Source organism: Sipha flava, unplaced genomic scaffold, assembly GCF_003268045.1.
Source record: "Sipha flava isolate LNK unplaced genomic scaffold, YSA_version1 171_pilon_pilon, whole genome shotgun sequence".
Taxonomy (NCBI): domain Eukaryota; kingdom Metazoa; phylum Arthropoda; class Insecta; order Hemiptera; family Aphididae; genus Sipha; species Sipha flava.
The window spans coordinates 413957-436025 of NW_020271925.1; the positions used below are offsets into that span (position 1 = coordinate 413957).

The 22069-nt window shown below is 28.7% G+C and overlaps 1 protein-coding gene and 1 pseudogene across 1 annotated transcript in view; one reads left to right on the forward strand and one right to left on the reverse strand.

The window, feature by feature from the left end:
- The window catches only part of LOC112679989 (neuropeptide Y receptor type 6-like), a 69768-nt gene extending 66076 nt beyond the window's left edge, over positions 1-3692 (forward strand). Inside the window, exon 4 of the mRNA XM_025549950.1 lies at positions 2760-3692. Coding sequence (XP_025405735.1) covers positions 2760-3295 — 536 coding nt within the window. The 3' untranslated portion in view covers positions 3296-3692. The remainder of the gene's footprint in view (positions 1-2759) is intronic.
- An 8215-nt stretch (positions 3693-11907) lies between these two features.
- LOC112679967 lies at positions 11908-12344 on the reverse strand (annotated as a pseudogene).
- Positions 12345-22069: the final 9725 nt, after the last annotated feature.

The window sequence follows — 22069 nt, forward strand, 5'->3', positions numbered from 1 at the left end:
GAAGAACAATTACATTTTCACTTACGCCGTTGTTCCACCGGAGAAGCGATATATATTTACATATAATAAAACGCGTCAAAATTTCCTTGTATCGATTTCATACAACTTTTATCGAAGTAATTTCTTATCGATCGATAATATCATTGTATCGTAAAACGCGTAGAATTAATATTCTTCGATACGCCAAAATTATTTGCGTTGAAATATGATACACGCATCAGAATTGTCACGTTATTTTTATATTTTTCTGTCGTTTTGAATTACCAATTTATGCTAATTTTTATTTTAATTTTTTTACATACTCTTAACTAAAATAAAGAATTTTAGAATGCTTATCTATATAAGATAAATTTAAGATAAACGGTCACAAACTTTAAACAGTTTCACATTAATATTTTCTATATTTATATATTTATATATTTATATTACTTGTATTTGGACAAACTAAGAAAGATGAAAGACATGAAAGGTCTAAACAAACAGATTTTTCCATATAATATTATTCACTTAGAATATTAATCATCTTTGTAACTACACTATATTCGACCCGGGTTTATTCACTAGGGTTTCATAAAATAACTAATTATTTAATTTTAAGTAATACTTAATAAGCATCAAAAGTAATATATCATTCCAGATACTTATATTTAAACTGACTCAAGCACGCACGTGTACGTGTTATACAGTCAAAAACAAAATGACTCTTAAAATATTTATGTGTAACACTACTATGTGGCAATAAATAATAAATTCAGTCGAATTCCAATAATAATTGATGATTTACGGAGGGTGGAAACTGTAAAGCATGCACAACGTGGTACAAAAAAAAAAATCGACTACATAAAATAAACAAAAAACTTCGTAAATGCTCAAATAAGTACATTTCTTTATTGGAATTGGCGAATATATGGAATGCGTATTGAAAGTGATACGTCTATTAAATTACTATGACACTTATATCAATATTTTATTTGAATATTAAAATTTAAAATAATCCTAAATTATGTAATAACTATTTATATCTATCAAATAGTAACAAGAATATGAACACACAGAATCTGTTATGACTTTAAAATTGGATTGACATTTTTGATTTTGAAAAATGATCAGGTAAATCTATTTCCTCAAGAGGATTACATCTTAGATGAGCTATACTGAAATAAATTCTTGATCAAATCACAATAAAACATATACATGAAGATTGTAATTGAATAAAAATTAGGCCAGAAAAAAAATAATAATTTAAAAAAATGTACATGACTGACCCTGGATTTAATGGAAACGATAAATGGAATTTTAATTTGTCAGTATCACAAATTATAAAGCTATTGCTTTACTGAAAAAGTTGAAAACCTTACTTCACCGGATGTTCCACCTTTTATACGAATGTATTATTTTATAAAATTGTATTACTTTTTTTATGAAAACCGTGTTCTTTATAATGGTTAATATCTTTATATAACCTAAAGTAACCAAATCAAAAGAAATCGGAGTCTAGAGAAGGAATTTAGAGTAAATCCTGTTTGATACGCGATAGAACCACAGTAGAGGAGAGTTATCTAAAGTGGCCTTAGAAAGGAACAATATGTTGTACCGTTACAGGAATTTTATTTTATATTATATTAACCATTAGAATATATACTTGGATATGCGAGAAATCACATTTGTGAACAGAAATAATTTTAAGCAAATTAGTAATTATTTTAATGATTTTTTTTTTTTTACGAATTATAATATTATTTATAAGTGGTCAATCAAGGTTCATTTTTATCGTTAATATAAAACTATTTCAATATTAACTGTTAAATTCATCACAAAAACCGCAATTAAATTACATAGATACAGTAATTACAAATCAATAAAAAAAATAATAAAATTGTTTTTTTTTTTTTTTTTTTTTTTTTGTTTTTTATTTGAATTTAAACAATCTATACAAATTATGTACAATAAGCTTAAGTGTTAACAATTAGGGTTACAGCCAGAAAAACATGAAAGGAGAAGCCGCCCACTGGCGACACTCCAGGTCAGAGTCATAAGGTTAAATTATTGAAGTAGGTCGCGGCACCATTTTCTTTTCAATCTTTTGGGAGGGTTACCAGGCATTGGATTGGTTAGATTTTTAGCTAGGATGTTAGGATGGTCGAAAAGAGAGTTGTGGTAACGAGTGTATGATTTGGTAGCGGTTTCGAAAACAGTGTTCATTTTAAGGTCTGAGTGTAAGGTTTGGTTGGATACATAGAACGGAGCCTTTGTTATTAAACGAAACAATTTATTTTGGGTTATTTGAATTTTTAAAAAAAATAAAATAAAATAAATATAATATAATTTGATTGTATTTATATTTATTTGTAATCTAAAATGAAACGAATTAAATACTTCCCAAGCGGGTCGAGAGGAAGAAAAAAAGTTGTACACGATAACTTTTCTAAGACAAATAAATCTATAGCATACATTGAAAAAAAAATTAAATACGATTCGCGTGATTTGAACAGCTATTCATTCTCTAGGATGGACAGTGTATTAACAACAAAGGCGTACTTATTGGGAGGGGTAATAGAGAAGTCCTCCACCCAAATGGCCTTTTTTTTACGTTATTTATTACGTATATAACACTAGAAATATGAATAAATGCGGTAAACATTTCCGAAGTCCGTCACTCTCTACGAAGGGGGCCCATAGACGCCACCGATTAATAATACTTGTAAATTAAACGTGTTATTGCATTGATAAGCCCGCGGGCGTTCCGTGTCTGTTCGCAGTGCGCAGGGAGCTGAGCCGGAACAAGCGCACGATGTGGATACTGTCGTCGATCGCAGTGGTGTTCGCGCTCAGCTGGTTGCCGCTGACGGTGTTCACGTTGCTGGTCGAATTCCAGCCGCACCTGATCAAGTCCACGGACGTGCTGTACAAGGTGTTCGCGTGCGTGCACATGATGGCCATGTCCACTACGTGCACGAACCCGCTGCTGTACGGCTGGCTGAACACCAACTTCCGGCGGGACATATCCGGCATATGCCGGCAGATGTGGTACTGCGGGGACCAGAAGCCGCCGCCCAGGCGACGGCGGTACCCGTCCGTGGCCACCGACTACCGCGGCCCGAACGACCGGCGGCCGGGCCCGGGGTCCGAGGTGCCGTGCCGGAGGAATCATCATCACGACGCGGAGACGACCGGGCTGTCGATCGTGGTGAAGAGCGACCGGCGGTTCAGCACCAGTTACCTGACCACGCTCACCACGGTCACGTCCCGGTCGCAGCCGGGCTCCAGCACCGTGGGCCGCGCGGATAACGTGTAACGGCCACTGCCGGCGTAGTCCCCTCCCGTGAGTAATCTATCGCTGCAGCACAGATCACGTCTGCTCGGATGACTGCTCAACCCTTAAGCGCACCGACCAATACTACCCAATCCATACATGCGTGTGTGCTTATTGAAATACGTACGATGTGTGTATAGAAAGAAAAATAGATAGATTGAAAGAGTGAGAGAGAAAATATTATAATTATCATTGTAAACCCCAAACGGCATTTTCCGTTAATCCCGAGCATCATTTTCACTGTGGCGGCACACGATATAAGCGTGGTTTATTTTCATTTTTCATTTTTTTTTTTTCGTGACGGTGGGGGAGGCGAAAAATTTATTTTTATACGTAACGAATCCCTCGCAAACGCACGGGGATGGTACATTTTTTGTAATAACTGTGCCGTGATCTAGCATAATCGACAATCGATCGTCAAATCGAACTTATTGATAAATCGTACGACCGGATATGCACGGGGACAAACGGTGTTCTTCTGATCGTTGATCGTGTATTTCTACTTTAATCTATGTTCGCAGCATTAGCATCCCGATTTTAGACTGTCCAACTTCCTAACCGGTTGTCCGAAATCACTACAATAACTACAGTGACATCGTAAAAACCATGTGACAGTTTTCGACACCTGATATCATTTGGAGTCGTTACAAAATTTGTACACGTACACTTTTTTTCTCAGCAAACACTGATATTTTTTAATACGGTTGGAGAACTGGATTTTGATGGAAAACTTTTATTATTAACAAGTTATATTTTTCAAAGATGATTTGTATTTTGTACTATATCCCTTTTTACTAATCACTGACGTCATGATAAGCTTAAAATAAAAAATAAAAATTTAAAAAAAATTATCATATTTTTCTTCGTTATTAAAGAATAATCAATAATATTGATTTTATTATAAAGTATATTACAAAACAAACTCGACATGTTTTAATTCTAAAAACGTTTAAATCAAAAAAATATAATACGAGTATGGAAAATGTACTAATTTTTATTGTAAATTTGTATTTCTGTTTAAAAATAAATACATTCTGCTAAATACTATAAGGTGTTAAATTAGTAAAAATTGATTTCCAAACATCGTAAATGCATACTATGTACGTTTTACCTTAAAAATAAATTTTATTTTTTAGTCAACAACGGGTAAATACTAATAATTAACTAATAACTATAGTATTTAATTACTGTAAAATTATAAGTTCTATAGCTATATACAGACAGTTAAATATTCGTGGATATAAATCGATATCTTAAACAGCAAGTAAATGCATTTACTTTGGTACCTCGTGCAGCGATCATAACAATAATTCATTGTAATAACATTATTGCTCTATAATTGGATTTAATAAGTATCGTTAAACAATGTACTCTATCGCTTCGAGTCAGTATTTTTTAGAACTATTAGTTAACGAATATTATGTACAGAAAACTAATCTATTGGATTGAAAATATTTATAATCGATCGTGTGGCATTGAAGAACAAGACTGGTGAGGAATATACTTATATATAAACGATGTAACAATTTTTAAGGAGAGCAGTCAAATTGTAAAAACAATTCTTATCGAACTCACTATAGTAGTTGATATTGAGTTAGATTTGAGAACTTAGCTATACTTTTAAAAAAAATAGTCAATATGTATAGTAAACAATACGGTTTAAATATTTAACTGAAACTCGTTTCGTTGCTTCAACGAGTTCTTACAAAATTTTGATAAGACGCGTATATCTTCAGAAGTCTAACAACATACCAAAAAGTCTTATCCATCCCATAACTGTAAACAACAGTAAAATAACAGTGTACCAATCTTAATACGAAATTCAACTATAATAAAATGACATATTGTTATTAAACAAGGTTACTTTGTTTCTTTTTCTTTTAACCAAACAGTAGTAACCATGTAGTAAAAGTAACTAATGAAGTAAATCAAATAAAACTACATGTATTCGATGAATCATACATAATAATTAAAATTTAAAAATTTCTTATGATTAATACGAACAGTACAACAGCATCGCACCCGATTAATATTATGTACAGCTCTTTGAAAGAGCATATTGGATTTAAGGGCATACATGGACAATCGTGGGACCACATTGCAATCATGTTTTTATTTTAACATACTTTTATTTATAACATAAAATAACTCGAATAACTTTTGGTTACTATTAATTGTAGCATTTTAATCCTCATATATTTACAGTAAAACCTCGATAAGACGGAACTTCGGTAAGACGGAAACTTCAGTATAACGGAACATTTTTTTGGTCCCGTTTCAAATTACAAACAATTAACTAACCCCGTCAAGATGGAAACCCCGTTAATACGGAAAAATATCATGGGCCCAAGCAATTTCGTTTTATCGAGGTTTTACTGTATATATACTAGTATATATACAGTGGCGTATTTTAAAAATATTGTAGAGGGGAGTTAACATTTTTCTAAAAAAAATAAATGATTTTATAATATTATAAAAAATACACATAAGGTATGTATTAATAATATATTATTCTATATCTATTATAAATACAAATTAAGTGTTATTTACAACCACATAATATAAATTATTTTTTTTTTTTTACTGTACCTCCGTATCAAGTCATTTATAACTTTTGAACTTTTTTTCTTCTGATGATTCTAGAACCAGGAACCCCCTACCAAAAATATGCAGCTGTATATATAGTGATAGAAAACGCATAAATAACATGCGATCTATACTATAAATAATCATCGTCGTTCGACTCTATTAAATTATCTATTAAATGTTACCAGGTGTTCTTTTATTTTATGAAAATACGAAAAATTGTCTGTAACTAAAGAACTCAGATCATCATATTTAATTTGCAAAGCATATTTATTTTATTGATTAAAAATCGTCAATACAATAAATAATAGTGTATTTTATAAGTATATATGTAAGTGAAGGAGATGTATACAATTACAGTTTCTACCATCTGTTTTTTCTACTTATTTTTGCCAAAAATTAAAATTTGGAATGATTTTATTTTAGCCAAACACAAATTTTACTTAACTCTCATTTATTGTATTTGCTTTTGTACGTTATTCTATTGTTATAAGCAATATATATATATATATATATATATATATATATATATATATATATATTATATATTTTTTTTATTTCACGGGTACACACTTCTGTGTATTGACGTGAAATTAACATTCGAGTCTTATTAAACAGCATGTTTGAATAATCTATGCATATATGTAATTATTCATGTGCACAGGTATATTCAAACCTTTTAGTTATGTATATATTATTATTATTATAATTGTATATATTAAAATTAAAATAATAATAAAAATAAAAAATAATTATATAATAATAATATAATATATAACATATATATATTTATAAATATTTTTTATTAACTAGTTAAAATAATTACTTAAGATTTGTAATATTGTTAAGTATTATAATTCAACAATAATATAAATTGTAGCTATGCAAATTTCATAAAAAATTTAACTAATTAAAAATAATTAAAAATTAACTACAGCAGCATGATAACACCAAATATCTGTGAAATGGTTAATAACAATAAGATAAGTGAGATTATAGCTAATATTTGAATTAGGGGGATGGAGACAAAAATGTAAAGCGATTAGGGTTAAATTCGTAATTCAAATAATCTACAATTAGACCATTGGATAACACATAAAATGTCAAAACGATTACACGTGTAGATAACACTTGGTCCCACTAAACTATTTTTAAACATATCTTATTTAATTATTGATTTTAATGTAAAACTTACACGTTTGGTATAAACAAATAGATTTCAGGTTGAGGCGCAGGGGGGGGGGGCAAGTGCCCTCGCCTGCCCCACCCTTGCTACGCCATTGGAGACAGATAATAATCACGTATCTTTTAATTTACATTATCAATTGTATGTATCGTATTAAAATCAGAATTTAAATTCCAAGAATACTCATTGTTTGAAAATAGAAATATAGCATATATGTATATACTTATTACAAAATTCATTTATGAAATAATTTTAATAAATTAAATCACATTTTCTTTTCTTTTGGAAACATTTTTATAAAAATTTAAATTTTGTAAAATATTAACGATCTGTTATATTCATATTATGTGAAACTCGCAGTTATTTAAAGATGTGTTGCACAAAAACTTAATTTATATAAGGATTATATAATTATTGTCGTATTGATCAAACTCGTATTTTTTCCACGGCTTACTGCTAAGATTCATGAATTTGATTGGTAAGTAAGAGGTTTGTGTGTATATAGAATTTCTATTGCTACTTAAAAATTATGAGTAAGTGATATACCTTAATCGAAAATTATTTAAATTTGTCATAAAACAAATGAAAGAGGACTTACGTTTGATTATATTGATTCCAATTTATGCGATATGGCGTGATCGATGGCATGAAAAATTATCAAGCATGGATTTTAAGAAAAAAAATATAATCAAATGATAGATAGTTAAGGCTTTTCATTATTGCATGTTATCTATTTATTAAGTAAGGGAGGAAGAAGGTAATTATATAAGAACAGGAATTTCCATGGATAGGTTAGTATGTGAATTCATTTGGTGAAATTATTTTAATGTGACTACATTATTGAAATAGGCTGATTTTTGTTATCTTTATAATAGGTGGAGTCAACGTAGAGCAAAACCAATATTACCATCTTGTAATTTAAATTATTATTTGACTAAAAATAGTTTTTGGCAGAAATAAAAATTTTAACGTAGCTATACGTAATAAACATATATTTTGATATTTTATGATTTTATGTAAGAATAATAATACACTTTAAAATAAAATAAATAACAAAAAAAATTATTTTTCCTATTAAAGTACAAATATATTTGTGTATCAATTTGTGGCATTGTTTATTATAATTGCAACAATAAAAATAATCTAGTCAATGAGTATAATCGGTGGTTAGAAAGGTTCTAGGCCAAATAGCGAAAAATGCTAAAATAGCAATCGTGCATAGTAACGAAACTGCAGTTTTTTATAATTTCTATTTTGAATATTTTGAATTTTAATATACTACTTGGATAAGCTTTAAAACTTATAAAACTGTAAAACTATAACCCATTTTATTAATTATTAGTATTTTTAATAAAATAATAAATATTCTTTAGCAGGAAGCCACTCTTCTATATGAAAATTTATTGATGTAATAAAAAGAAACTCGAAATTTAGAAGAATGAAAACGAGAACAGTATAATGCTGGAGAACAATTAGAAATAAAAAAAAAAGTACAAGGACTGTGCTAAAAGACTTCATTCGTTAATTACAAATTATTATACTAATGATAATAAGAACTTTGTAAATAGTATAACATATCATTTTTCACTAATTCCTAATTGTTTTTTCAAAATTATTATCACTAAATGCTAAATCGTATATTTTTGCTTTTTTTAAATTTGCTGTTTTTAGTTTCGTCATTATTAATTCGCAATTTTTACACTCGCAGTTATTGTTTCGCTATTTTGGCTGGATACCGATAAGAAATAATAATACATGAATATAAGTGTACTCTTATGAAAATAATTATTTACGTACATGTGGTGTCTATCAGAATTAAAAAAATGATCATTATTTTATACTTACAGTATAATACTTACCGTATATAAGTATCGGAAAATTATCGTTGTGTAATTTAGCAATTATTTTATCTTAAAAAGTTACAAACATTAAAGTATAATCATATTCATCATTGATAAATTTTATTATATTCTACATATATCATAAAATGTTATATAATTCGGCTACATCAGTATCGGTTTTATACTCGCATAAAAAAAAAAAAAATAATTTGATAATTATTGTAACGTAATCGTAATATTATTAATAATTTTCAACATCTCCGTCACTTACATAAACACGTTTTCATGACATCTAGCAATAGTGTTACCATAAGTCAATATTTAAATTGTATTGTTTTGCAGTAATGGAAGACAAGGAAATAACTAACTCGCTAAATAAGAACATCTGATAATGTTAAATTGATTTCTTTCAACAGGCTATTTTTATTTCTCTACAAAAACAAAAACACTTATCTTAGGCAACGGACGACGTATGACTGCGTGTAGAATTAGCTATACTTAAAAATAATATTAGAATAATAACGGAAATGGCAATCGATAAATTAATTTGTATTTTCTTAATTTCAGACTAATAAATTGTATTTATGTATGAGTGTATAAAATAATTGATTTATTTAACTTACCTAATAGTCCAAATACTTAATACTTAGTGTGTAATTTATATTAGTATTATATAACTGTGTTTAAAACCTATAATAATCTATTTTATATTGAAATATACTTTACTATTAATATTGTAAAGAAAATATGGTTCCGGAATAAAATTAAAATATTATTATATTATACATATTGATTGTAATGAATGACCATAAATATAATAAAAAAAATTTTATTCAACTTGATTTTGCTGATTTATTTCAATATAAATATTTTTTTTTATTTCTGTATAAATTCTGTCGAGTCCGTGATATGGGTTTAAAAACTACAGATAACCCATTTATCATTCTTTCACGGATATAAAAATGTGCAGCATCTATGGTTCTAACGCTAATTAAGGTTTTATGAGTGAAAAATATTATTATGATTATATTTTGTTTTGGCCAATTATTTAAATAAAATCTGAATAAATTATGTGTTATAATACTGTTATTAAAATTCGCATGTCATATATTCTAATAAAATTAAAAAAAATTTTAAATAAAATAAAAATTACAGTAATTCAATCAATATTACCTAGTTTTTTTGACAAAAGTATACCTATATTCATGCAATTATTTTTATTTATTTTTTTTTTTTATTACTTATTTCAAATATTCTATATAAACTCTAACCGACAACATGAACTAGAAATCCATTATATAAATGAAAAACTTAACAAGCTACTATATAAAAATATGATGAATCTAGCTAAAATTACTGCTAAACGGTTCTGTACTTTAAAAGGGTAAAAGTTATGAAAAATAAATCCGTAAATTATACATCTTCCTGTATTATTATAAATATTTTTTATCGATATAATAAATTGTATATTCGTTCATTATTTGAGTTCATATATTTTTTTTTTTTTTATAATATATACTTTATAGCTTCACAAGAAATATATTTGTTATTTCTAATAAATCAAAACAACAATTCATTTATAAAAGTTATTGAACTTGAATGAAAAATAAATCCATTTATGACAACTTATTATGATTTAAAAACAATGTTTATTTAATTGCTAGAAAAATAAATATAAATTTAAAGCAACCTACGCGTTTATTTCGTTTGACTAAGCTAATCAATTTATTAATAAACAAACTATCAAAATGTACAAGATGTAAATATTTTCCATTCTTTTTTAATGCCTATCTATTTTTATGCACATTTGATAAAAAAAGACTTGTCTTACTATTCTAAGAGTCATCCCATTAACTATAATCTACCCCATGCGTAAGGTGTACATATGGAGTCCATGTACAAGCTATTTGCATCATCAGGGTTCTTCATCATTTTTAAAAAAAAAAACCATACTAATTACATTCAACAAAGGCTATCTTAATGTATACTTATGACTTATGTAATTTTAATGTGTAGACAAGCTTCTATGTAGTTTAATGCATAAATGCATAATGAAATATTTAAAACCAATAATGTATCTGAATTGGAAAAACACTAATCAAGTTCGCTTTATTGCCAAGGGCGCCATTTCAGTTTATTTTAAGGGTGTGCAAGCAATTAAAGAGTCAATTTTTTTTCCACCACCAAGCTTACATTTATGATTAGCAATGATTACTGATCAGCCGCGGTCAAGAACGTATTTGAGGGTGGTGAAGGAGGCATTCGCTCCCCCCCATGGTTCGTATTTTTTTTGAATATAATACATTGATTTATTTAAAAAATTTAATATATAAATAATTAAGAATATAAATTACTAGTCTATCATTATAGTATGATAATAAATTAAATAATATGTCAATTTGATCACGGGTATCAATTTTTATTTATATATTATAACATTTATTTTATTATTTTCCACGGATATTGCTACGGTTATAGACATTTACAATCATAACCGAGGTATTTATCAGATAATATAAAGTAATTTTTTTTACCACATATCTACTAGTTAGTCATTTTTTGGTGCATTTATGTATATTGTATATTTTTGTATTTATTAGAGCTATTTAAGTCCTCAATAATTTTACTCACCTATATTTATTTTTATAATATAATATCTGGTACTCTTTGTTGTGCAAAGATATTTAGTCATTTTTTTGTTGACAAATGCATGCATATTTCGAACACGGACATTTCGGCGCGGCCATTTCGGCGCGACCGTTTCGGCCCTAGGTATGTTTCGGCGCTGGATTACACTAATTTACATAATACACAAATTTACTTCTATAAAATTAATTTTATAATTCACTTTTATAGATATTGTCAAAAAATTTACAATTTTAATAAAATATCAATATGTCCTGTTTAATAAATAAAAAAAAATAAAATTAATAATAAAATATCAATATGTCACTCTAATAATAAAATAAATGTGTAGTATATTAATGTGTCATGCTTAAATTATGAGCAATACCTCTTAAAAATGTTAATATGTCCCTATTAATATAATTGCTAACTATTTTAAAGAATCGCTTATCAACATCCAAAAATTTTTTTGTTTTTTCGGTGGACTTTTACCAGCTTCTAATTGGCAATAAAAAGTATCCCGACCACTCTGTATTTTTCTTAAGCAAGATATAAAAGCCCATAGTGTTGGATTAGTAACCCCCATTTAAACATTGAGTCGTCTATTAGGGGCTTCGGCATAATTATTAGTTCTATCATTTTTATTTAAAACTCGTTCGTGAACATTCCACAGATTTGGAGAAAAACGTGCATTTCGACGTCGATTTCTATGAACTCTACCTATATAATTTTCTTTAAACCAGTCTAACAAGGGTAAGATTTCTTCTGGTAATTCATCCGACAGAATGTCCATAATAACAACTCGCGCCGAAACGTACCTCGCGCCGAAACGGCCTCGCGTCGAAATGCCGACGCCGAAAACCCCGCGCCGAAATGTCCTAGATCGTGCATATTTGTGTATTTTATAGAGCTAGAAGTTCCTAACCCAAATAATAATCATAATAACTGACAATATTTGTTTCCATATTCTTTAAATTGCAAATATTGGCCAAAAATATATTTTTGTAAATTGAAAACATGGTTAAGATCAAGAATAGGCCAGCATAGACTAACAGGTTTAGCTTTGCTGCATGTGCATAAAAATATTATTGTATCCATTGATGAAACAATCAACAAATTTGCCAAAATGAAAAGCAGAAATTTGGAATTGGTTATTTGACTACTTACCAACCTTATGTTTTATACTTAGATATTTGTTTAATTAAGTTACCTATCTTAATTATTTTTTGAAGTTTTTAAAAAATAATTAATAAGTACTATTACTACTATGATTATTTGTTATTTTTTTTCAGAATTCAGACTGAAGGTACAATTTTAATATAAGAACCATTTGTGTTGTTATTATTAATACTTATTTTATATGCAGTAGGTTTTAAATACCTACAGTGCCGGATTATCCATTAGGCAAACTTGGCGCCCGCCTTAGGGCCTCACTCATTCAAGGAGCCCTGTGACTAACCCCTACAGAACAAAAGTCGTTATGAAATATAATAAATATTAAGTTGTAGGTGTTGTATGCAGTAATAATAACAAAATTATTTTGAAAAAAATAGAAATAATTCATTCATTTTTCTTGCAAATAAAAAAATGTAATAAACATGATTTTATTTATTAATAATAGTTGGTTATTATTAAAGATATTTATTTTAATTATTGGATTGTAATGTTAAAAATGTATATAAAAAATAATTTTGTAGGGCCCAAAATTTTAATTGCCTAGGGGCCCACAAATGTTTAATCCGGCATTGTTTAAATAAATTTATTAAATAAATATTAAATTCAAATTGGTGCTTGTATTTTTATTTATTCACTCGAATGAACAACAGGAACATGAGCTGTAGATAATGAACCGGTGGCGTACCCAGGATATTTTATGGGGGGGGGGGGGGGGGGTCAAACATTTTTATTTCATATGGTCTCTAATTATAATTATAGTTAAATTCAATACCAACAAATTACTGTTAATAACTATAGCAATAGTCACAATAGTTATACACACATCACACATATTCTGCACAAAGGTTTACTATAATACGTATACGTATACGAATACCTATAGGTACTATATTTTGAAATCAATTTTTATTTGATAGTAAAATGTTATAAAAAAAAATACATTATTTAATTAACAATAATAAATAATATTAAAAAATCAGTATAAATTAAACATGGTTTATACATTATTGGTATGTTATATAATGCATAAACTTTGTATATTGAAAATAATGGGAAATTAAATTACACTACCTATATAATATTTACAATTAAACCATTTAGTATGTAGAAATTTCAATGGGGGAGGGGGCGGACCCGAAACCGCTCTTAGGTACCCCCCTGTAATGAACTGTAAATTATTTTTAAGTTTGTATTGAAGAAAAATTAGTTTCGCCCCCCCCTCCCCATGGCCTCAACTCAAATACACCCTTGGCTGCGGTGCATGCACAACATTAAAGATTGGAAATCTGAAGGCCAAAGTGGCAAATTGGCCAAGGCCAATAATTGAAGATGAAAAAAATTCAGGGTGTGCAAGTACACACCCTACTCCCCCCCCCAAATGGCGCCCCTGCATTATTACAGTGTACAGTATAGGTATAACATATAATAAATATTTATTCATGTATGAAAATAATTATTGAAAAGACAATCGAGATATTTCATGAATTTAAATATAATACGAGTACATTATAAAAATATAATCTCTAATTAAAATATTATTATAAAATATAATTCAAATATTAAGTCTTAAAACAAAAAATATTAGTTACATAAACAAAATAAATAGTGGTGCAGTTATAAATTCACATTTATATTACGTGTACTTAATTTTAAGTCTCTAGGATTATTATTTTCAGAATTATGACATAATAAGCCATTTCTTCAACATTTTTATCAGTCTCTCTCTGTTTTTCTTTTACTTGAGAAAACTACTAAGAAGTAAGAAAACATCGGAAAATAATTTTTTATGGTCTTTATATGAAACTCTGTTTCTAATATAATAAAAAGTTGTGTCGTACAAGAAATTTCTCCTACCAAAAAAATAAAAATAAATTTATCGCAATAAAAATAAAATCAATGTATTCAGTGGTTCGATCAAAATCAAATAAAATATTTTACTATATATTGTTATCAAATGTCTTTTCTGTACTTCAACATAAATATAATATTTATATTGGATGTTTCGACTATTAATCAAGCTTCTCTTAGACTTATTGTGGCTCAAGTTAAAAAATGTGACGCCAATTGTTGATTAAATATTTGAAGAGCAGCTGTTAATTACACTAAGGTAAGTTTCTTCTACTTTGATGTTAATCAATAACATTAAGTACCAATATTATTTAAAAATTAATGATCAATAGTACATATATAATTTATCATAACATTATAAATGTATTATGAATATGTCATGCTACGTTGTTGCTTTCTGTAATCCACCCGTCATACGGAAAAGCATTCTATTGTCTCTTTAGAATACGTCATACCACCATTATATTCTATTCAAAAACATTCAAACACATTGTCCCTTATATTACTGTTATTTATCACCGTCAACACCACGTCCATTATAACATGAAAATGTGAGTTTGTAATCGTTTGTTGAATTCTGAAGGTTATTTTCCTTCGATTACAACGTTAACTTCATAGTATATACGTCCGCTCGACCGGTTAAGCAGTAATAACAACCGAATCGATGGCTTACCCTGATTAATAATCGTGATTGATCTTGATAAAAAATTTGTTTATTTTTTTGTTTTTCTAGTTTTTACTACTTGCATAGGATATCCAGAAGAACACTGCATTGTTAGATTAATTATTAGCACGACCTGTTAAACACGATTATTTACGTGTCCCTAAAAAACATATAGCATCTTAGAAGAAGTGACATAGTTCATACGTCACTACTTCTGAGACACTAAACGGTTTCCAATTAACAGTCATCACTTTTGACGTTGATTATACATATGCTGCTTATAGTAACAGTTATAATAACTTATTGTTATGCATATCAATATATAAATAATTACAAAATAATTACTGAATTAATTATGGTTTCAAGATTTCATATTGAGAATTTAAAACTTTATTACCCTATTTTCTAAATTAATTTAAAACGTTTGCTAACATTCACTTATCAGGTAAATCATATTATTATTCTCGATCTGATCAATTAGATCACACTGAAAAAATCCATGTTGAAATCAAAATATTTACAAAGTTTTTGTCTTTCTTATTTTACTCTACGGGTGATGTTCGGCCACAATTTTCGGTAGGTTAGAATACATTACGTATGTAACAGGGATAGATTAATTTGTTAACAGTTACAACTGGTAGTTACACATAACGGCACGGACAGAGAAAGGCAGAGTCGTTGTCGAGGTTTCTGAGATCGGTAAATTTGTCAAAAACAAAACCCAGAAAACCCGCTGTTGCACGCTGTGTGCATAGACATTTCGCAGTTGTAAAAAACGCGAGCTCGGACACATTGTGCACGCTACGGTATACATTTACGGCTCGACGTGCAGCATCAGGACGTTTGCAAGATAAATGATGTCGGAAGCGGGTGTACGACGGGCGGTGGCAATTGACCCGGACGGATTGAACGAGGAAACCCGAACGGCGGCGGCGGCGGCAACTGTGTGACGTCAACGATGAGGTCACGGGGCCTCGAATGACGTAATAGCTTGTACGGTACACGCGTAAACACGCACCCGGGGAGGGTTACAGCCACTGCCGCGCCGTCATCCCTCTGCCCCGTACCGCAGCAGTGTATCGTTACCGGGACGGTATTGCGGTGAAAACGCGAGGGGTTAGACGCGACTCCGTACCTTGCCATGAAGCGGCAAGTTGTTGGAGAACGGTTGGTTATTACGGCCATCAGCTTTCCCGCCATCACATAATTCGCAATATGTATAAACTCATGCATGTGCGTACGTGTGTGCGCGCGCATGTAAATTCCGACCAATGATAACTTTTGATGAGAGTGAAAAAACGACGCAAATTAATAAAAATGTGAAATTAGTGCCATTGATTTTATCATACATTCTCGTCCCCGATGTCCGCATTATATCATAATGTACATAATATGAACGATGATCTGTTTATCGACCTTTGCCATGGAATGACGAACGAAAAGAACGCTGATAAGAGCATGATTTTGTTCCTGATCTGTCCCTTGAGTTTTATTTTTTAATTACACAGCTAATTGCTGATTCTCCAGCGCATATAAATAAATCGATTAATTATATTTATTATATTAATCTATTTAAACGTAATTACTTTTAGTACTTTTAGTAGTAGATAGAACGTGTTTTACGATAAAATAAAAATTAAAAAATTTAATGAAAAAATAATTAATAGATATTACATACATTATGATTATATTTTATATAAGATATGGATTAAAAAATTATAATAACAACAATAAAAATATGATTGTTTCCAAATATACTAAATCCACTATACTTATTTATTTTTTACCACCGTAAAGATGATAAAAAAGTGAACAAAATCATCGTATAAAACTTTGTATAGTGTTTACATCTTTAAAATAATTCATAGAAAGTTTCAACCAAAAATTCAATAATCAAAAAGAAAAAATAATATTTCGAAATAACGACTAACAGTTACTCCAGAAGCCATGCGAAGGTTCCTCATATGTACCTACCTTGAGTCCGTAATAAATTATTAAAGAACTAATTTTGCATTATGCAACAGTATAAAATTATTAAAATTAATTATACAAGATATTAAACACATAGGATAAAATTAATTTATACAGATAGTAAAAAAATATAAGGCGTTATTTTACTATAACTTAGTTATTATTTATTATTTATATATATATATATATATATATATATATATATATATATATATATATATATATAATTTAAATTATTTCTAGTCATTATATAAATGCAATACTAATAATAATAATTTGTAGCATGACTAAATATTAATACGATGATCTTGATCTAAACTAATTGTAGTTTTATTTCTTTATTATTATTATTTTTAATCTTTTATACATTTTTCAATGGATCAGTTTTGAAATGATTCATATTTTACAATTAACAATGGTTTGACCTGTATTGAATTTTCAATAACTGAAAGAACTGTCAGGTTGTATATGGTATAATACTGATATAATAACTGTATAATACGGTATAAAACAAAAAAAAACCCGTATTTTAACATCTCTATAAGTTATAGATCATAATCAGTTCCAGGTTAACAAATATGCCACATATTTTAAAATACCACTCATTACAAAAACATATGTATCATTGTACCAAATATAAAAATAAATATTGTAGGATATTGTTGGAGAAGTTAAAACCCTATCTTCACGTTATTCCAAAACACCAATTCAGGTTTAAAACCAAACACTCAACATGCCACCAAATTTAACGAACAACTGAAATAATTGTACTCGGTTACGAAAAAAAACAATATACCACAGCAGCATTCTTAGACTTAACACAAACCTTCGATAAGGTCTGGCACCACGGATTTGAACAAAAATTAAAATTAATAAACCTTCCCATATACCTACTCAAAACCATCACATCCTTCATACTCAACAGATCGTTCAAAGTTAGAGTAGGATCAGACTTCTCATAATTACACCACATCAAAGCTGGAGTCCTCCAAGGATCAGTCTTGGGACCTACTCTGTTTAATATCTATTGTCATGACATCCCAATTCCCCTCAACTCTTAATTAGCAATGTTTGCGTACGACACGACAATTCTCACACAAGACAGCTCCTTAGATTTAGCAATCCAAAACCTACAAATTTCACTAAATGAAATAACTACCTGGTTCCAGAAATGGAAGCTGAATCTAAATCCAACAAAAAACGAGGTTAAAATATTCACTCTCAAGAGATATAACAACCCTAAAGATATCCACAAAAACAACCAAGTCATCCAATGGAATAAAAAAGAAGACGCAGTCAAATACCTGGATGTCCACCTAGATGAAAAACTTACCTGGAAGATTCATATAAACCAAAAACTCGTACAGGGCTATACAAGGATGAGAACTCTTTACCCTCTAGTAAACTACAAATCAACACTACAAATCAAGTCATCACTTCTTCTATATACCTCAATAATCAGACCGCTGTTAACATATGCCTGCCCTGTTTGGGCGGCAGTCTCACCCACAAAAATTAAAAAAATCCAAACACTCCAAAACAAATTCTTTAGGATCTCCCTAAAAGCACCATGGTACATGAGGAATAGCCAAATCCATAACGACACTGGAATACCCTTAATAAGTACCTGGATAAAAACCCAATTCAAAAACTTCCACGCTAATTTAAAAGAATCGGACGGCGGCCGTCACTACCGACTAGGAAGCAAAACCTAAAATAGGCGGCTAAAACCTCGACTGCCCCAAGACATACCCTCAACGGACAACGAAAAGCTCTCATCAGTAGATGAAGAATAACCAATACTATTAATACGAGTATAATATTATATTGTATTATAAAAATTATTATTATTATTACTATTATTATTACATATAACATAAACTTAAACTTACTACCATGAACTAATATCATTATATCATTACTATCATAAATTTAAATGTAAAGGTTAGATTAAATTAAATCGTAAATATATTTGTAATAGCACCAGGTGTGCTGAAACATTTTTTAAAGAATAAATAAAAAAAATAAATAAATAAATATGTAAATAACACCAGCATTAAGATTATCTAATTAATTTATACTAATAAACATATCTTAACATTGGTAGTTTTAATATATTAAAACTATTAGTATTTAGTATAAACATTCAACACCAATTACCTTAATGCACTTTCCCCGCATGATATTTGTTGAAAAATCGCTGTTAGGAAATATTAAGTCCGTATTTTCAGTCAATATAACTTGACAGTTAGTCGAAAAACGAGTATACAATAGAATAATAAAAATAATTGGTAGTGTACAAATAAACCATTTAAAACAACTCGTATTAATATCAAATTTTATAATCTGATGGTTATAAATTATAATGCAGCCATACAGGTATACAAAAATCACGATTATGTACCTGTATATTTACTGCTGTAAACATATTTTATATACAATTTAAACTCCAAAATAAAACGATAATATGAAAAAAAAATTCCGAGCACAATAATAATAATGAGGTATTATTAATAATAGGCGGAAAGCTCACTCGTCTGATAACTCTACGGTAAGCGATAAAATAGTATACTATTATTATTATTATTTAATAATAAAATAACAAAAAATAAAATGAAATTAGTCAATATTCATAAATTGATTATTATAATCAAGGCTCGGAACTTTATACGCTAAAAAATACTGGAATATGCACATAAATATGCGTTAAAAAACATCAAAATATACGGTATAATATTCAGTAAAAACTTGAAAAATAATTGCTTAAAAATAATAAACTGACTACTAACTAGTGTACACTGTACAATGAAATCACTTGCATACATCTGCATGCAAGCGACTCCGTTGTACAGTGAACACTAGTCAGTAGTTAGTTTATTATTTTTTAAGCAATTATTTTTCAATTTTTTACTGTATATTATTCTGCATATTTTGATGTTTTTTAACGCATATTTATGCGCATATTCTAGTATTTTTTAGCGTTATAATTTATAACGAACAGGAATAATATTGTGTACAAGCTGACAACCTAATGGTTAAACATAATTGTTTACGAATCACTTATGGTTATACAATTTTTTTATGTCATGTTACAAAATATTAATACAGTGGTAAATTTGTATAAAAATAAATACGGGTCGGCGGTGGTCACTATTATGAGTTCTCGGTACTATAAAGATTATAATATTATTGTTAAATGCATTGAGAGGCGGAGTAATAGAAATAATAGCCGTTGATGAATTAATTTATTTTGTCAAACGACATAAAACTTAAAATTTTGGTTGTCATATATCTAATATTTTATTATTAAAGTATACATTTTTTTAAAAAAATTTGTTAAATCCATGAAATATAAATAAATATAAATAATATAAAATAATATATAATATAAATATAAATGTTCTTAAACCCAAAATATGCGAATTGGTACAAAGAGTAACAAAATATGCAAAATTGTTCAACAAAATTTTTTATATCTTAAATATACATACTATGAATCGAATTTGTATTGAATCAGAAATTCAATATGCACTTTCTAGACAAATATGCAAATGCCTAAAGTTCCGAGCCTTGATTATAATATATATATTTATTTTTTTTTCGTTAAATCAGTCCATCCCAGGAGGACCTCTAGAACCATCCCCATATACAGCCTTGCCTACAGTTTTCCTATCCAATGCTTTTTTTCTCCAATCTATACCTCCACTTAATGCTTCCATATCCTTCTTTACCACATCCTCCCATCTCAAACGCAATCTTCCTAGCGGTCTTTTCCCAGTAAGATCTTCCTCTAATACTATGCGTATATGTGGATTTTGGCTACGCCAAGTACACCCAATCCGCAGTAATCTTTTGTACCTTATTGTTTCCACTATATTCGTTTTTTGGAAGAGTGTTACTAGTTTGTCATTTTGTTGATACAAAATTATTATATTTTGAAACAAAAATAACATGTACATAACGAAATTAAGTTGATATTGAATGTGGCATAATGAAAAGTATCTTTCTCATAATGAAATATATTATATTTTTATCCTAAAAATTGCTATTCAGGCGTATTAAAAAGCTCTAATATAGTCAATATGCGTCCTAATAATATCCTAATATAATCAACATGTGTCCTACATTGATATATACGCGTGATATAGTAGATTTATTCATCTAATTTTTAGAGAAACGAAAAAAGGTTTAACAGAAAAATGTTGGTTTTCTCTTAAGCTTACCAGTTTTAACAAAACATATTGTGTATTAATTATTATGTTTTTTATAATATATTAATTTTATAGCTATTACTTAAAGTTTCAAAAACACAAGTTGAACACAAGCTCGTTAATGTGTTAACATTTATAAAATACATAGTTTGAACGTAGGACATTCCATTAAACGCAATTTAATCTAACTACATATAATAACTCTACTCCAAATTTTTAACCGATCATGAACACGCATGGTACTAATGACCAAACAAATTCTCGATATGGATTAATAACTAATGAGTGAAACGGAGAGTACAACGGACTAGCTTCACTATCGTAATAAAGAAAGATTTTAAAGATTTACAATTTTCCAAACACATATAAAATATAAGAAAAATGTACAATTAAAAAAAAATATATATTTTTCACACTACTGAAATAATAATAAACCTTTCAATTTTACCTAATAATTATCATAAGTATTTTTTAATGAATCTCACTAAAATTGCTTGGTATAAGAAAAACTCGATAAAAAAAAATTGTTACTATTTAGTATACAGGACATATTATATCCTTTTAATGTTAAGAATATATTAAAAGTCATAATACAAGCTTCATTTGAGGCTTATTTTGTTCAAATCATAAACTAATGCTATATGTGAC